General features: G+C 54.9%; 1 protein-coding gene across 4 annotated transcripts in view; it reads right to left on the reverse strand.

Annotated features, from left to right (window-relative positions):
• ADAR (adenosine deaminase RNA specific) overlaps window positions 1–16,328 on the reverse strand; it is a 36,684-nt gene extending 20,356 nt beyond the window's left edge. For 2 of the 4 annotated variants that reach the window (XM_044266454.1, XM_044266453.1), the window contains exon 1: window positions 933–1,001. In XM_044266454.1, coding sequence (XP_044122389.1) covers window positions 933–947 — 15 coding nt within the window. In that variant the 5' untranslated portion in view covers window positions 948–1,001. Of the gene's footprint in view, window positions 1–932; window positions 1,002–15,757; window positions 16,023–16,265 lie in introns of those variants that run through there. The other 2 variants (XM_044266457.1, XM_044266456.1) reach the window with 2 other exon arrangements.
• Window positions 16,329–19,180: the final 2,852 nt, after the last annotated feature.

The raw sequence follows: 19,180 nt of genomic DNA on the forward strand, positions 1-19,180 counted from the left end.
CTTTTTAAAAGATTTATTTGAGAGAGCGCGCGCATGAGAAGAGGGAGAGGCAGAGGGAGAAGCAGATCCCCGCTGAGCAGAGAGCCCAACGTGGGACTCGATCCAGAACGCCAGGATCATGCCTTGAGCCGAAGGCAGTTGCTTAACCAACTGAGCAAGCCCAGGCGCCCCGCACTCCGTGAGTTTTGGCTGTACAGACTCAAAGCACGCACAGCCCTGTTACTACCACCCATGAGGATACACAACATTTCCATCTCCCGGGCAAGTTCTCCCTGCTATGCAGTCAGCTCCTTCCCCCACACCCAGGCTCGGGCAGCCACCATCTGCCTCCCGGGCCCCCAGAACTGCTCTTCCCATAGTATGGAGGAAAGGGACCCAGGAGTACGCGGTCTTTTGAGCGCAGCCTCCCTGCCTGGCCTAGTGACTGGGGGGTTCCACGGGGGCATCAGGGGCCCCTTCCCGTTTCTGGCCTGGAGCGGTCCGCCGAAGGGCGTCTGGGCTTTGCCAGGTCCTGGCAACAACGGGGACAGCTGTGCCGCACACAGACCTGCTCCTAAAGGTAAGAAAGGCTAATTTTCACTTCCCAGAAGCCCTTAAGGAAGTGGGAAGGCAGCAGAGAGCAGAGAGGGGAAGTGAAGCCTGCTTCCCAGGAGGCGCTCACGCTGGGCCCTCGCAGCGACCGAGGGGCCGCCCCGACCCCCGGCGCATCCCCTCCCCCCACAGGCGCCGCTTGGCTCCGCGGGGTTAACAGGCAGGACGCGACCTCCTGGAACACGGCGCGCGCACCGCCCCGCGCACGCGCACCGCCCCGCGCACGCGCACCGCCCCGCGCACACGCACCGCCCCGCGCACACGCACGGCCCCGCGCACCGAGTCTCCGACCGAAGCCCCAGCGCACGCGGGGTCAGGGGCGCGCGGCCCGGCCGGCTTACCTGCCTGGGGTCCATGGCGTCCCCGACGCATGTCCTGGGCGGTGCCGGCCGCCCCCCGCCCCCAGGCGCGACCTCCCCGGGCGGACGGCCCCCGCCGCGCAGACGCCGGGTGCCGGAGCGCGGTCAACAGGCGCGCGGCCGCGGGGAAACGGCCCCGCTTCGATTTCGCTTTCGTTTCTGCGGAAGGACTTCCCCTCGACAGCGCGCGGGGCGGGGCTGGGAGCGGCCGCCGTCGGCTCCGATCCATGCGCGCAGGGCGGCGGCCCCGACAGCCGTCGGCGGGAACGCGGCCGTCAGTGCAGCCCTGCCCTGCGCCGGAGCACGAGGGGCCGCTGCGCCCCCGCCCCGCGGAAACAGCCGGAGGCCCAGGCCTCTGCCTCCGGGTCCGGTGCCTCCGGCGGTCGCAGGTCTCTGCAGTTGACGAGAACCCACTGTGGACGCACAGTGCCAGCGTGTGAGAAACGAGCCAGAGCGGACAACGGCACGGCTCAGTTCGGCTCCTCCTCCCAAGCACCACCTCCCCCATGGCCCCAGCTCCGCCAGGTACACATGATTCCCAAACAGATGTGGAACCTGAGGCTTAAACCGCGCTGCAAATCCAGGTCTCACTCTGCAGCACCCCCTGGCTCACTCCGTAACTTGTTATCTAGAGGGAAACGCAACTGCTTTTCTGAGAGGCTTACACGGTTGCTCTGCTTGGTGCCAGAGATCAGTCCCAGGGATAGGGCGTCCCCAGCCGTCCCCAGCGAGAACGGCATCTGTGTTTCACCCACCTTCCTCCCCACTGCCTGTGAGATTCACCAGGTGGCCCTTCCCGGCCTGAGCTCCCGCTGGGGCTTCTCTCCACCATCCCCCCTTTCCAGCGTGTGACATCCCGATTCCACCTTTCTAGTGCGGTGAGCTTTCTCCGCTGTGCCTTTGCACATTTATTCCTTGGCCTGGAACGCACTTCTTCCACTCCTGATTAGACAGTCTTTCAAAACCTGCTTGATCAAGATGTCACCTCCAGGGAAGCCTCAGTCCACTCTGGCCTGGGGGGGGGGTGCAGTTGGCCATTCCTCATTTTGTGCTTCTCCATGACTAAGCACCTACCCCCATCCTCCAAAAATGACTCGTCACCAAAGAGAACTTCCCAAAGCACCTAGTGAGCGCTGCAGAAGGTGGAAAGCACTGGGACAGTGCCCCCCCCCCCCCCGCCAGCCTGGTGGGGAAAGGCGGCGAGAATGCTGGCAATGCTGGGCATTACTGGGTTATGTATCTGCCGCGAAGAGTCTTCTCCTCCAGGCAGAACAGCTGTTACAGAGCCTCGCAACCCACAGACAGCGCCCTTCAGAGGGCCGGCCGACAGACCCTGGGTAGAAAGAACAGGAACGTCCAAGGAAGAAACTGAAAAGATCAACAAACCTACAAAACCGCACTCCATACTTCTCACTGCCGGGGGTAAATGTTCAGAAGTCCAGAGACTTACTGCCTATCCCCCAGACAGGCACCTTGACCATCCCTGACCGTGGGGACAGACCAGGTGGGAGCTCGGGGGCAGAGCACTCCCGATCACCACAGGAAACCGGTTTACCGGAAGGTGTGACGATACACGTGCAATTCTTAGCAATTCCACCTCCGGACGTGGCTGCGTGTGCGTGGAGTTCAGTTCCTTATTCCTAACAGCTCCCAGCCTGGAGGCATCCCAGAGTCCGTGAAAAGGAAAACGGATGAAGGGTGGCTTCTAGAAGGGTTGATGGGATGTTCTACAGCAGCAGGCGTGACAGAGCTTTACCACACGCAACGATTACCGGGTAATGACCGAAACATGACAGTGGGGGCCGGAGGGAGTCACACGCGTCCTCTCTGGTCCGGAGCACATGAAGTCCCAAACCAGCGGGACCGTTGCAGGCACTGCATCAAAGCCAGGACGGGACTACCTCTAGGGAAGAAGGAGGGCTTCTGACTCGGAAGGAATGTTCCGGGTGTGGGTGACATTCTAGTTCTTAACGTGGGTGCTGGCTACCATTCCCACGGTTCACTACGTTGCACACTTGTGCTTTATGCACACTTCTGCAAGGATGTGCTACACTTCATCTGAAAAGGTTAGACATCGCCGCAAGCTCTCCCTACTGTCCTTCCAGCCTGTTCCTTGTGTTCTACTTCCCACGTAAGTAAAACGTGTTAGGTCTTAACGTCTGTTGTCTTACGTCTGTTTTCCTGCCTTCTGGCTAAACAATCCCACAGACTCTGCCCTTCTACAAGCTCGTCTAGAAAAGCCTCAGTCGCAGCCCCCACCACCACCTGCGTCCCTCTGGCCCTGACTTGGGATGCAGCGATGCAGAAGGGGACACGCACTCCGGAGGTCAGCGAGGGCCGTGTAAGGACATGGGCTCCCAGCCTCTGCCCTGATAGCACCTGGCTCCCCCCACCGCCACCCTGCAGCCTGCCACTCGGCGGTGAGGTGCTGATGTCACTCTCTGTCCTGTTCTCATGTAGGGACTCAACAAACTGTGCGGAGCACTTAAAAAAAAAAATGAACCCAAAGTAACATGTCAATTGCAGAAAATATCAGAAAATGGGAATGAACTGCCTGCAATCCTCTGCCGTTAATTCGCCAGTGCAGAATTTTCCCGTGCCTCCTCTGGGCATAAAGTCACCGAGAACGTGCAACGCCCCCCTCCAGGGCCCAGGAGGGTCCACTTGCTGAGTTCCCCTGCGTGCGTATACCTAGCGCTCCTGGCCAGCAACTGCCTTCCCCAGGGTTTACCACCCAGGATACGGTGTGTGCACAACAGCCCCTCACTCTGCGCTGCCGAGCTCGGTTCTGGGCCACTAGGGGCCCCTGAGCATGGGGAAGGATGCGTTATTTAGTTTCCAATCTCAGTTATCTTTGCTTTTAAATATAAACGTTAGTCTGACTTTGAAACGATTCATTTACTCACGTATAACCGGACGGCGCGCGTACTGACAGCGGTCCTCCGACCCCGGCGCCTCCTACAGCCAGACCTTACACGCGTTCGGGCTACGCCCAGTGGAACCATCTACGTCCCTTCTGGAAAGCAGACGTCTGCCAACTCCTTCAATATTTGCTCAGAGCAGCGATGCCTCAAGAACGTCCTGCCTACAAGTGTTTGCTACTCAACTCGCAACATTTTATTAAAAAAGTAACAAATTACTAAGTTTACTTTTAACTACTAGGCCTCCTTTCAGAACAGGGCATACACAAAAATAAACTCCTGTTCTTTTTTTTTTTTTTTTTAAGGTTTTATTTATTTCTTTGACAGAGAGAGAACACAAGCAGGGGGAACAGCGGAGGGAGAGGGAGAAGCAGGTTCCCTGCTGAGCAGGGAGCCTGAGATGCAGCGCTCGGTCCCAGGACCCCGGGATCATGACCTGTGCCAAAGGCAGACGGTAAACCCACAGAGCCACCCGGGCGCCCCAGTAAAGTCCTGTTCTTCACTCTTACTTTATCCATGACAAGCAAACCGCAGAGCTTCGGGGCGCGCCTGCACTGCCCGCCTCTGCTGTCGGTCCCCCTCAGGTCTTCGTACTAGATTTATTGCTTCCCTGCAACGGCTCCTGCAGCCGCATGAACCCCGTCTCGGCACTCTCAGGGGCTCCCCGCAATGAGCCCGCTTGCTCTGACAGCCCGAGGCTTCCCCCCGCGGGCTGGTGACTCGCCCGACCGCCGAGCGGCGCTCTGCAGCCGTGTCTGCGCTGACGCCGGGGGTCGGCCACCAGACTGGCTTCAGAAGCTATGGTAAGAGGCGCCTCCAGGACTCGAGAAGACACAGAGGTCTCCAACAGCCCCTCCAACAGCAGGAACCCACCCAATCAAGAGTGGCCAGTAAATGAAAGAAAAGTGGAATTTATCAACGTTTAGCTGAGAGCAAGTGTTACCATACGTGCAAGATGCAATGTTAGCCGTAGCCAAACCATGTAAGAACTCTGGCTGCCAGGCCGGTGCTAAATATTTCACAGGAAGTTCAAACCATCAACACACATTTAGTCTGCTAGAACCCCACAAGATGACCTTCTTGTGACTTTATGCATCAAGTCCAGACTCTCTTAATCTGCCTCTCCTATATGAGGCTTGCCAGGCACGGGGCGCATGACTGCTTGCTGGTCTGGCTACTGGCCCAGACTGGGGCTCCTCGGAGTCAGGGTCCGAAGGGGGGGACCTCCCATTCTCTCTCGCCTTCTCTTCATCCCTGGGGCCCGGCCTGTGAGTGGATGGGCTTAGTCCCAGCTTCCTGCAGGCATAATGTCCCATCTCCATGGTCTGCAGGAGGCAGAGGGGCAGGTCGGCCCGGGCCTAGGCAGGCTCAGCCTCTGCCCTCAGCCCTGCTCTGTTCCCGGGTGAGCAGCCTGATGTCCCCAATAGTTAATTGCCGAACAGCTATTTGCCAGACGGCCAATTCCTTGAATGACCAATTTACTAAATAAATAATATGCTGACTTTACTTTTTTCTTTTAGCTCTCCAGTCTTAACTGAGCAGTTTTTAATGCTGTCTTCGTAACAGTCTTCGAAGAAATGTGCGCTGCCCGTGTCCTCTCCCAGCTGCCGCAGAGCTGGAGACTGAGGACACTGGGGACAGCAGGAGGGCTGGAGGCTGTGGGACTCCCACAGAACTCAGCGCACTTGCGGGACCCTGAACTAGAGCATTTCCAGGTGTCCACAGTGTTATTCAAAAAGGGAATGAAAAAGGCTTTTGCTATTCCTAACATAGGTCTTTTTTTTTTTTTTTTTCCTAACATAGGTCTTTAAAAGCATTTTCTTCAGCATTGACAAGTTCACAAACATACCAGCTACACAGAGTAGGAGCCGGTGAGTAGACAGAGAGTTGAGGAGGCTGACCTTGCAGACAGGAGTGATGCAGACACAAGGCAAGAAACATAGGTAGCACCCAGAAACTGGAAGGGGTTCTCGCCGAGAGCCCCTGGTGGGAGCGAGCCCTGGGACACCGTGACTTTGGCCCAGTGGCAGAAAGTTTGGATCTCTGGCCTCTGGAACTCTGCCGGATCTACAGTGATTTGCCCCGCAGTTCTGGGGAACGAATCCGGTCCTTGATGGTCAGGGATGGTCTGGGAGCTCCCACTGCAAAACAGCAGAGCCCGTGCCCTGTAGCCAGGGATCTCCGGATCCAAGGCACCTGGGGCAGAACGCGGACACGGACCGGCTGTCGGAGAGGACGTGTGTGCAGCCCTAGCTCCCCTCGCTAGCTAAGCCAACAGCACACCTTTCCGGTCACCGTCCAGCTGAATTAGCATACTTTGTTTCATCTGAAAAAATAGAACAAAAAACCAACAGCCAAGATCGTATCTAAAATTGGTTAGATATTCCCACTAGAATGAGAAAATACGGAGGGCTGCCATTACTACTGTTATTTTATTTCTTCAGTTCTGAGATGTACCCCTAACATTTCTGATACTATAATGTGAATTACAATGTGTGGTACATTTCATGTGGTAGCCCCCAAAAACTACTATTGAATCAGTAGCGTGTTCTGTGCTCAACTGTCTTGGAATGAAAGAAATATGGTATCAAAATTGTTTTAGAAATTCTAGCATATAATGGAAAACAGAAACATGAGATAAAAGTAAAAAAAACCACAACAGATTATGCGCAGATAATATCAAAACTCTAATTGATCGCAGAATGAAAGACTTTTAGAGACCAAGGGCCGTCAAGGAATATGGCTGGATATAAGAAAACTATACAAAACACAACTTCTTCCTAATATGTAGGACAAAAATAATGTATTTTTTAAGAGCAAATAAAACATTTTTTAAAAAGGGGAAGAGAACATCCAGGAATAATCTCAAGGGCCGTGAGCAGCCTACGTGGGGAGAAGTATAAATTTCTGAAGAAGTCTGAGACAGAAGGCGCACGCACCCCACATGCGACGGCAGGACAGTTTCTGGACGCCAGCGAGAGCCGAATGCAGGAATGGTTTACTGCAATTTCTGAAGAGATTAGAGCAGTTAGGAGCATATCTGACCAAGTGACCGGAAAGAAGACAGTTACACTAATTAATTCACGGCCGTCCTGGTATTGAACAATAATGGAGTTACAGACGGACAGAGCAGAACCACATTCCCTAAACAGACCTAGTGTGTGTGCGGGTCCAATGCATGGTAGGGCGGCAGGAAGGAAGCCAAAAGCAGCAGTGAGGGGAGGAAGGGTGTGTCAAAACATGGAGCTCAGCCAATTCGTTGGCTTTTTGGGGGGAAAATCTATTTAGAGCCTTGCCTTATATTAATAAACCAGAATAAATTACAAATGGATTAACGGATTATCTGTATTTAAATAAAAACACTAAGAAACAAAGTCAGTATGTATGACTTACTTCATAGCAATGGAAGACATCAGAAAGGAGAAGGACATCTGTTCACTGTAGAGAAGTTTCGTACTTCAAAAAATATGACATTGTTTGAAAATATGTTTAAAAATGTATTAAAAAAACCAGGGAGGGAGCCACTGTTACAACACACAGGCAAGGCCAAGCTCATAAACATACACGTCCATCAGCTACTTAAACGAGACGGCGAGAACGGACGCAGAGCTCACGGGGCCGGCACCGTGCTCCAGCCTTTCATCCCCGTCACCGGGGAGAGAGGGACACTACTGCAGACCCCATGCTGCAGAAGGGGAAACTGAGGCACACCAAAGCCACAGAGGTTGCTCAAGGTAATACAGCCAGCAGCTCCCAGAGCCAGGATTCCGACTCAGGCATTCTGGCTCCAAAGCAGGTGCCCTGGGCCACGACACTGAGCTGTTCCCGCTGGAACTGCGGCCAGTAACAAGACACTCGCACACACACAAGTATGACAGCCTGTGAAACACTTGGGAAAACATTCAACCACACCCATAAGTAACGACATAGTACGGTCTATGTCTCCATTCACAAAACTGGCAACGCAAAATGACGTTACTCAGTGCTGGCTGGGGACCCGATGCTGAGCTTCACAATCTAGCCTTGGACTCTAGGAATCCGCTCTGGCCCTACCCAGAATGTTCTCAAATATGATCCGGTCATCGCCATCTCCCGTCCTGGAACCCGTTAGACCTACCCACTGGTCTTTGAATAAAGGCCCAAGGTCCTAACAAGGTGTGCCGCGTGCCCCACTTCCCCGCCAAACCTCCGCTCATCAGACGTCACAAAAGTCATGTTCCGTTCTGTTTGTCCAACGGCCGCAGAGCACTCCTGCCGCCTTGAAAGAGCCAAGTCACACACTGTTTTCTCCTCAAGCCCTGTCCGTACGCCAGAGGGCAGAAGGCATATAAAATTTACAGTTCCCATAACTGTAGGAGAGTTTTCTTTGTAGTCTTTATCGCTACTTGAAGCTACACGTTTGCGCGATCGTTTGATTACTCATGTCTGTCTGTCCTGAGCACGCGAGCCTCATACACCCGTGACCCAGCTCAGTGCTCTGGCAATGGAAGGTGCTCCACAAACATCTGTGGGGGGAGTACCCACCAATGACTGGATCAAAGAAAGAGGCGGGGGAAAGGAAACGAGAAGGGAGGAGGAGACGCAGACACTACTACGCTGGCGGTAACACCAGTGATGGCTTCCACTGCTTTTTAAGGCAGCTGGACGTTGTGTGTCAAATGTCTTAAATGTTCGTAACCTCAGTTAATAGTCAACAACAATTATTAATAATAATGTAATTTAGGGGCACCTGGGTGGCTCAGTCAGTGGAAGGTCCAAGTCTTGGTCTCTGCTCAGGCTTTGATTTCAGGGTGCTGAGTGCAAGCCCTATGTTGGGCTCCACATTGGGCATGGAGCTTACTGAAAAAAATAGAACTCTATTACTAGTCATGACTGATAAACATAATCATAAAATCCTAAAGATCTACCTTGGGAAAGAGCATTTGAAATCCAGTATGAAAAGTCATGTTGGCTATAGCATGGTTCACAACAGGAGAAAACTGAAAACAGCTTTAACGTCTCCGGCTGGAGACGTGGCCGTGTGGATTCCGGAAGCGCCATGGATTCTCCAACACACAAAAGTGGTATTTACAGAGTTAACACCATGGCAAATGTTTAAATCAGAGTAAGTGAACGGCACAATTTTCGCTTCGGAAGACAACATACAGAAGGAGCAGGGCTTGCTGACCACCTGCCCCACAGCTACCCTTCCTCCCGGAGACAGCCCGCTTCCCCGAGGCCAGACTCCCTCCCCAGACCCAGAGGGCGGACGGGCCGAGTCCAACCACCTCCTTCAGCAATTCCGCTTTTCTTGGCAATCACACGTGACGGTTTTGGCCAAGAACACACAACAAGCTGTCTGCGTTTCTTGTGGCAAAGGTCCCTTGCCGTGGCCAGGCGATGCCCTGAGATGACAGAGTGCCGGGCGGGCTGGGACCCTGCGGAGGGGCCGAGTCAACCAAGGCCGCGACCCACGAGCCCATGGTGAGAGACGCCGACCTGCATGGACGGGCTGCATTACCAGGACTTGCACTCATTGCTTAGTCTCCTACAATTTTCAAGTTTTCTGTTAGAAAGTATCTATCGCCCCCAGATAGGGGAGCAGTAAGAATGGAAAGATAACTACGAACGGCATGAAACTTGCCCTTCCGGAGCTCAGAGCCTGGTCGCGGAAGCGGCCGGGGAAATACACGATTGAAGCATCGGTGCGGCACACGCCGCAGACACCCCGCTGCCGGGGGAGCTAAATGAACAGAGTCCCCGTCTCTCAACCGGGTGAGGACACGGAGCAACTGGAACTCTCACATGCTGCTGGCGGCAGCGCGAAACCGAGTCACGCCCCGGAGGCTGCCGCTTCCCCCCGAGGCGAAGCACACGACCTCCCTCCAACCAGCACCTGCGCTCCCGGGGCGTCCCGAGGAAGACACAAAGACACGGCCACAAGGAGCCGTGCATGAGGACGCTCACGGAGCCAGGGGTACGACCGGGAGGGGGAGCCGCCGCCTAATGGGCAGAGTTCCAGATCTGCAAGAGGGGAAGCTCTGGATGCTTCACAGTGTGCATGTAGGGACGCGACTGCCCCGGACGCGTGAAAATGCTAAGACCGTAAATGTCCTGGTAGGTGCTTTATACCTCGATAAAAATGAAGAAAAAAAATATTCAGAGCTTTACTCCTGAAAGCCGTAAGCTGGAAACAAACCAAAGTCCGTCCCATGGCGCGCGCGGACACTGATGCGTGTCCACGCAGAGGGCAAGAGCAGTGCGCGTTGTAGGATCCCCCTGGCGTGAGGCCGCAGAGCAGCACAGCCAGCCCGTGGGTCTGCGGAGTTCTGGGGACAGGGATGACCAGGGAGGGGCAGGAAGGACCTTTCTGGGGCGATGGAAATGTTCTATTTTCCTGATCTAGATGGTGATTAAATGGGTATGTATTTGGCAGTATTCATTGGAACATTTGTTGTCTACGGTACATAATTATATCATAATGACAAAGAGCTTTAGGGAAAGAGTGGGATGAGGAACTGGAAGGGGCTAAACTCGTCTTGGCTACCCATCGAGGAGCTGCCGGTGGGACGAGAGAGCTTCTTACAGCGGATCGGCTGCCGCAGATAAACGCGGCCTGTGCCGCTAAGAACACACAATTCAGAGACCCACACATGTGTTTCAACCTCAGCTGCATACAACAGGCTTTGACTTGTTAATAAGTTACTTTAAAATGGAAAAATATATGACACATACACTAGTGTAACATAAAATAAAGCACAGACCTTCATCTAATTCAAACTGATTTTATTTAAAACATTACACAATATTTTCATCAAGTATTTTAAAATTGGAAAAACTGGATATTAGCATTTTAAGGTAATAAAAAAGCAAAACATAAGATACTAGAATACAGAATGAAGAAAAAGCATTTTAGAGCTTACAAGCAAAGCAAGAAATCAAAAAGTACAATATTTGTCTACAGAATAATGAAAAATGCGTTTTGTATGTTTAATGAAAAAGCCAAAAGTAGATGGCAAACAACAAATTAGAAAAATATCCACAGCAAATAAAGTTGTTTGTTTTTATCATGAGCAAATATTCAGGTTTTTTAGGGCATTTGTGTAATTTATAAAAAAAAAATAACTTAAATGCAATTAGGTGAATAGAGAAATAACTGAAAATTTAAAAAATAGAAAAAAAATGGTCAGCACATGCAAAAAGATTTCAAACTTAATTATAACAGAAGATGCAAATTAAAGCCAGACAATGTAGTGAAGCTTTTCCTTTTTTAGGTGAAGTGCCCAGCCTTGGGGTGGGCAGGCGGGGACAGGCACCAGGAGCGCTGGGCGTGGCAGAGGACGCGGGGCTCACTTTTCTGGAAGTGGGTCAGGACCTGGCCTGCTCTGCGCACCGCAGCAGGTGGGTGGAGGTTAAGTATGGGCTCACACGCTAGCCCCCTCCCCCAAATCTCCACCACTACCAGAACTACCGGTCTGTGTTAGAAGAAGAAACAAAAGGGAGTGGCTGTGGCATGGACAGGTTCCTGGGGGGAAAGGCACAGCCACCCCCGAGGACGGATGCACTCTGTGAGGCCCGGGGCCCTCCCTGTAGAGGATGACCAGCACCCGAGCAACCCTGTTCTGATGGCCGCCCCCACGCCGCTGGCTGGGTGGCTCCGTGTCCCCGGGACCACCGGTGGGCGCAGTGGAGGCACCAGGCCACGGAAGGGGAGAGAAGGCGTGTGGCTGGGCACGCAGAGCACGGAGGCACTGGGGTGACAACCCGACGACCGAACACGTGGCGAGATCTTACGTCCACACCGTGTATCCACACCTGGGTACGCAGATCTAACTTCACTTCTCCAACGGCCACACTAACTCCTCCCCGAGAAGGAGGCGCACACCTCTGGGGGGTGACAGGGGCTGCACAGAGGGTCTCACTGCTCACGGAATTTTCTAATTGGGATTTTTTTTTTTTCAAAGATTTTAGGTAATCTCTACACCCAACATGGCTAGAATCCCCCCGCCCCCCGCATCCCGAGATTAAGAGTTGCCTGCTCCTCTGACCCAGCTAGCCAGGAGTCCCTCTAATTGGGATTTTTTTAGACTTTCTTGAGTGTTTTGGTATTTAAGAAGAAAAAAGAAGTTTTAAAGTTCACAACCCTTATTCCCAAAACTCCAGCTGAAGAATGAGTTATTTGTAAAAGGCTTAGACCAGTGCCTGGTACACTGTAGGTGCTCAAATAAATGTTTTAAAAATAAATGCCCCAGGAAACGGACTCAAACCATGGGAAGAACCTCCACACACAAACTGTCACAGTTCAGAAAGGGCGAAGCGTGGAGGGAAGCACTTCCACGTGGCTGCTCCGTGGGGCCTGAGTCTTGGCCTCCGCAGGGACCTCGGGAGTGCCTCTGCCTTACCAGGGCGGGCCCGCGGTACCGGGTTACAGAATTCACAGTGAGAACGTGGTCTGTCGTACAGACTGGAGTCCTCGCCAACATGACATCAGTGTTTTCTCCCTGTGGGCAGATGGTCATTCATTCATTTAATAAACATTTATTAAGCACAAATATGTGCAGGCACTGTCCTAGGTCCTAGAGAAACAAAATTCTTCTCCTCATTACTTTCACAAAGCTGATGTTCCAACGAGGAGAGACGGGCAGTAAACAAACCGCAGGTATCAGCTGGTTCACGTACTTTCAGAGGAATAACACCAACCCGGGCTGGGAGTGCTCGGCTTTACAGCAGGGGTCTGTCCGGGTGTTTACCCACGAACAGGAGAGAAGGGGCCTAACTCACTGATGGGGGTCCCGGACGGCTCCTGGGAGGCAGTCAGTCGGATGAAACGGGGGAAGGGCGGCTGCAGCTGCCACACAGGAAGGGTTAGGAGGCTCAGGGTCAGAGCCACGACAACAGCAACAACTTGACGGACACACAAAATCAGGGCAGTTCGCTCCAGTCAGAAGGCTTTGGAAGGGCCTCAGAGAGGCGCGCTAAGGGCGTGTGTGTGCACACGCACACACAGTGGTCACCCCGTGCGGTGGTGGAGGGATAGGACTGGGCCTGTGACACAGCCCTGGCCAGCCACGGGATCCCTGTCTCTAGTGACGCCGCTGTCATTAGTCTACAATGCAGATGAGGACCCTACAGTCACTGGCTTGGGGCTGCCGGGGCTCAGCTTTTTCAGCATGTCTGGAGAAAACGAGGCCAATAACCAAAAAGGGACACAGAAAGGCAGGGCAAGGTCTTCCCGACATTCTTTCAGCCTTAGGATCTAGCCGTACCTGAAGCTCGTCTCTGGATCTCCCAGTTCCGTGACCACAGGCGGCTGGGGGACTCTTTTTTGGCAACAGTTTATGGTTCGTTTCTGCCATTCGCAACCGGATGGACAGACCTTTTTTTTTTTTTTTTAAAGATTTTATTTATTCATCTGACAGACAGAGATCACAAGCAGACAGAGAGGCAGGCAGAGAGAAGGGGGGGAAGCAGGCTCCCCACCGAGCAGAGAGCCCGATATGGGGCTTGATCCCAGGACACTGAGATCATGACCTGAGCCGAAGGCAGAGGCTTAACCACTGAGCCACCCAGGTGCCCCCCCCTTTTTTTTTGCAGAAAGAGATTCACTGTGTACATGGTGGTGATGGGGCACAGGGGCAATGAAGGATAGGTTGTGGGAGACTCTGTTCCACTAAGTTTGATAAAGACAGTGAGGTAGGTGGCTCTGAGGCATCTGGGAGGGCAGAGAAGCAGCAACGGCAAGTCCGGGGGCGGGGTATAAGTTACAGTCTACATGGATGAGTAACGTAAACCTGTGAGTTTCTAGAACCCACTCCGGGGCCCTAAGTCATCTTCGGAGAACACAGAACAGCTGATCACAGACACCAAGGACACCTCTGTTTGAAACCAGCTTACCGTCCACATGAATGCACACCAGCCACACGTCTCGACCAAGTCATAAATGTTGCCACAAACTTAACATTTGAACTCTTTACCCTACACCAATCACCCAGGGTTCTCCAGAAAACTTAGTTCAGGCAGCTGGAGCCATTACAGTCCCATTCTAACATGTTAAAGCAAAACACACGGCTGTGGTCTGTAGCGACCTTGAGAGATCGCTACAGACGCCCAAGGCTCGGACCCTCTGCTCGCACGTTTGAAAACTCAGCTGGTCACAGGTCATGTCAGCATCCGGTCTGAAATGTACCTTCTAATCTTTAAATCCGTGAATAAGAAAGATGCTTGTATAAGACCATTACCATGGAAGAACAGCTTAAAGAAGCCTTCGTGTATTAAGCAATGAGTCTCGTTCTGGCAGAAATAACAATACCTCAAGATTTTTTATTCTTTCCGAAGGTAATTACCAAATACCTACTGTGTGCCCGTGAGCCTTTCCTTTTTCTCTGGGTGAAAAGGCCAAATCTCGGTTCACATCTGGATACTGCTGGGTACAATGTAAAAGATAATTTATCACTGAACAACTTGAAATATTATTCTTTCAGCAAATACTGGCCCTCTGAGCTCTGCCTGTGCCTCCCTTGTCCTGTGACCCCAGGTTCACATGGCTAGGACTCTAGTCAAGCCTGAGAAGTTTGGATTCCAGTTCCAGTTTTGCCACTGACTAGGGCCGGGATTTTGGCCGAGACTTCTGCATCGCAACAGTGGGGATATGCTTATTTATTGCACGGGGTTGCGGAAGGTTTTAAATTAGTGGATGTAAAGTGTTCTTTTAAAATTATTATTATTTTTTGTTTAGTTAAGAGAGAATGAGAGAGGGCGCCTGGGTGGCTCAGTGGGTTAAGCCACTGCCTTCCGCTCAGGTCATGATCTCAGGGTCCTGGGATCGAGTCCCACATTGGGCTCTCTGCTCAGCGGAGACCCTGCTTCCCTCTCTCTCTCTGCCTTCCTCTCTGTCTACTTGTGATCTCTCTCTGTAAAATAAATAAATAAAATCTTTAAAAAAAAAAAAAAAAAAGAGAGAGAATGAGAGAGGGAGAAATCATGAGAGGGGGAGGGTCAGAGGGAGAAGCAGACCCCACTGAGCAGGAAGCCCGATGTGGGACTCGATCCTGGGAGCCTGGGATCGTGACCTGAGCTGAAGGCAGACGCTCAACCAACTGAGCCCCCCAGGCACACTGATGTAAAGTGTTCTGTACAGTGTCAGGCACGTAGCAAGTGCTCAATAAAGAGAAGCTACAATTAAGTGAGGCGTTAGTCTCTTTCCAGTTCTAAAATTTTATGAGGTCTTTAGTGGAGAGATTACGGATTTTGAGATTCCTCCGCCTACCATCCCCCCAAGTCGGCTTCATCACATCTGGCAAAATAGCAAAGACCCAAATAGCAGAAAGTTCCCCCTCTCCATCGGCTGTACCCACCGGCAGCCTTCAGCGAGAGAGCAAGTTCAAGCGTCGGGGTCCCGAACCCTGATAGCCACAGCTGGACACTTCAAATTCTGACAATACCCCTGCCAGGTCGACGGAACGACCCCCACCTGGTCAGTAAGGCCGAGGAGGTCAGTAACTCCCTGAACGTTACACCGACGGCAAACCGCAGACCCGACTCGCAAGTCCACGCCCGGTTCCACTCCTCCTCCGCCTCCCATACAGCGCGCGCGACTGCTGGTTTCGACAACGAGGCAGGGATCTCGGGGCTCGGGAGCGATGGGAACGAGCCTTCCTGGGCAGGGCGAGAGGCGGCAGCGTCGCTCGTCCCTCGGATGCCCCTGCGTCCGGCGCCCCCCGTGACCTCCCGGGCCCCGTTCCCGGCAGCAGCACAGGCCTGCGCGCGCGGGTCCGCGGGCCGGGCAGCCCAGCTTCCGCCGCCTCGGCCCAGCGCCTGCGGGGGCTCCCCCGCGCCCAGGGACAGGCACCCGGGCGGAAAGGCGAGCCCCGCGTCCGACATCACGCGCGGCGCCTGCGGCAGCCTTACCCTCCGGCGCGGCCCGAGAAGCCGCCGAGCGGACGCAGGGCGCAGGGCCGGGCGGTGACGCAACCAGGCCTCCTGCAGCAGGGCCCGGCCGGGGCACCGCGCGGTGGCCGCGACCCGCAGCGGGCGGTCCGCGGCGGACGCCCACGCCTTCCCCCGCGGGAGGCACGCAGGGCGCGCGGGCTGCCCCGGGGCTGCGGAGCGGGCGCAGGCGGTCCCGGCGCGGAGGCGCGGGGCGGCGCGACCCCGGACCAGCCCCGGGAGCCCGGCGTCCGGCCGCGGTCCGCGCCCAGGGCAGCAGCGCCGGTGGTGCCCAGCCGCTGGGCTCCGGTGGCACGCGCGCCCGAGCACCCGCGCGCGCACCCGGCGCGCCCGGGCCCACAGGCACGCGCACGCGGGAGCACACGCACGCGCACGCACCCCCCTCCCCCGGCGCGCACCCCCCGGGCGCCCCTCTCCCTCAGCGGCTCGGGTGGGGAAGCGGGTGCGGAGAAGAAAACTACCTCCTTACCGGCTGCGCTGATCCTCCGGGCCACGGCGCGACCCCAGAGGCTGCCACGGCCGCGGACCCTCCCCGCCCGCCCCACCACGTAGCCGCCGCCGCCGCCGCCGCCGCCGCCGCCGCCGCCGGGAATCAATGGCCGGGTCGCCGGGTGCTGACGTCACGGCGCGCCGGGCGTGGGCGGCCCCACGTGACCGCCGCCTCTTTTGTCCGCCTGGCGGCGGCGCGGCCGTCGCTGCAGCTGCCGTCGGGGCTCGCCGGGGCTCGGGTGCTGGGCTGAGGAGGCGGCCGGGGAGTCCGCGGTCGCTCCTGACACGCTCGGGCCGGGGCCTGGCGCGCCGAGAGGCCCGTGGGCTCCGGAGAGCCGCGGCGCAGGGGCCTCGTCCCCGGGCCGTGGCGCTCGGACGGCTCGTTCCGCCGTAGCGCGGGGCGCCGGGGGCTCGGGCGGGGACGGCCCGCCGCGCTCTCCGCGCCTGAGCTGCGCCCCGCGCTCCCGGCTGCCCCAGAAGGAGGCGTCGGTGGACACCCCCCGTCCGCCGGGCCTCCCCGTCCGACCGCACGCGCCGAGCCCCGCCGGGCTCCGAGCAGGGGACGCGGCCGCGGGTTCGCGCAACGCTCTCGTCGCTTCCGCTTTCCCCGCTTCCGCGGCCGGGCGGCGGGGCGGCTGCTCGCTGCTGTCCGCGCCCCGACGTTCGCAGGCGGCTGTCCGGCTCCGCTCCGGCCGCCTCCGCAAGTGCCCGCCGCGGGGACAGCGGGCTCGTTGCTCTCGGCGCTCCGTGTGCTCGTTGGTCACTGATCGGCCTCGCGGCGCGGCCGGCAGAGACGGGGAGGCCGGCCCCACGCGGAGTCCCCGCCGCAGAGTCCCCGCGGGGCTCGTCCCGAGGGCCTGCCGTCCCCACTTGAGCGACGGCCGGAGTCCGGGGCTCCACCGTCCGGGGCCTCGCCGGGGCCGCCTTCCCGGGACCCAGCCCCGCTCGTGAGCGCGAGCACCTCCTGCTGCTACGTCGCTGGGCTTCAGCACGGGGACCCTGGGGGCGCAGACGCGCACGCCCGAGGTGGTTCCTTGCATTTCTTTCTTGTCTCTCACCCGCTCGCCAGCGGCTGGACGTCTGCGCGGTCTCCGACGGTGCTGCTGTTGGAACAGGGCCTCTCGGTGCTCCTGCACAACCACTGCCCCGGGGCGTGATGCCCGGCGGTGCGACGGGTGGGCCTTGGCCGTGTCACTCCTTTATTCCGAGGGGCGGTGCCGGCTTGCGCTTCTGCCACGTCCGTGTCTTCCCGGCTGCTCCAGACTTCTCGTTTTGGGGCAGCGAGATGGGCGTTAGATGGTGTCTCACCCAGCCTGATAGGCCGTCCCCGAGGTGACGCATCGGGTGCATTCTCTGGGCATCTGCATCTTCCTTCGCCGAAGTGACACTGTCGGGGCTGCGGGGCTTTCAGGGCGCGTGAAGGAAGAAGATGTGCCCCGAGATGGCAGTAACACATGCGGGCTTTCCCTGGGTGGCCTTGACAGATTTGTCGTGGGACGTCGCTCCCAGAGCTGGAGCATCCAGAGGAGGAGGAGGGCGAGGAAGTCCCCAGATGGTTAGGTGACCTTGGGCCACAGCTCAGCAGGAAGTCTCTGGGTCAGAAAGCTCCCAAGGGCAGCCTCAGTGTGGCGGCCTCATAACCACGGGGTTTACCCCGTGACCAGCAGGTGCTGGTCGCAGTTTCGAGAAGTGTGCAGGACAGACCAGTGGCCACAGGTGGCTAAAAGTCTGCTGGTTGGGGCCGTGTTTAAAACAACCGGGTGTGTAAAAATTTGCGCTTGGTACTTACTGGCAGGCATTGAACTTACGGGCCCCAATGTGCTGCACAGAGACGAGTAACCTGGGGGCCAATATGCAGAGGCCATCCTTGGCTCACTTGTATGATACCCAGTTCATGTCTTTTGGTCCTTTTTTTTTTTTTAAACTGGATTGTACTGAATACTACACTTGGTTAGTTAGATGTGTTGCAAGTTTCTTTCATATGTGCCTTGTTTTTTCACCTCCTGTCTTGATAAATTCATGTCGTTAATTTTGAGTTTATAAATATTCTGGGTTTTTTCCCCCATCCTAATATATATTAACTTACTCTTCTAAAAATATTTAGTTTTGCTTTGGACATTTGAATTCTTATGCTCTCTGGAATTTAATTGATGGTTTTACTTTCTACACACAAATGTCTCCCCCCCCAACCCAGGTTTATTTTGTTTCACTACCCCACTTTTCCCAACTAATTGTCATGTCAGCTCGGTGATATAGTAACATTCCATTCATGGACGGCTGTATTTCTTTCTTTTTTTTTTTTTTTAAAGATTTTTATTTATTTATTTGACAGAGATCACAGGTAGGCAGAGAGAGAGGAGGAAGCAGGCTCCCTGCTGAGCAGAGAGCCTGACGTGGGACTCGAGCCCATGACCCTGGGTTCATGACCTGAGCCAAAGGCAGAGGTTTTAACCCACCGAGCCACCTAGTGCCCCATGGACGGCTGTATTTCTAAACTGCTTAGTCTGTTCTCTGGACAAGTAAGATAGCTTACTTAGTGTCCACACCACACTGTTCAGTTACCATAGCTGTAGAAAAGGTCTTGATTATTTAGTAGGGCGAAACTTCTTTAAGTTTCTTCTTCATTTTATAAATGGGCTATTGTTGGTTCTGTGTTTTTCCATACATATTTTAGAGCAAGCTTGTCAAGTCACACAGACATATGCACTGGGCCTGTTGGGATTTAATTGACGTGGCATTGAATATACATATCAGTTTGGGTAGAATTCATGTCTCTATGATTCTCAGTCTTCAAATTCATAAACAAGGGATAGCTATCTTTTTATTGGGTCTCCATGAATGTCTTCCAAGTGCAGGTTTATTGTTTTCTGTTTCCAGATCTTACACATTTTGTGT

The sequence above is a fragment of the Neovison vison genome, chromosome 10 (genome assembly GCF_020171115.1).
Source record: "Neovison vison isolate M4711 chromosome 10, ASM_NN_V1, whole genome shotgun sequence".
In the NCBI taxonomy this organism is placed as follows: Eukaryota; Metazoa; Chordata; class Mammalia; order Carnivora; family Mustelidae; genus Neogale; species Neogale vison.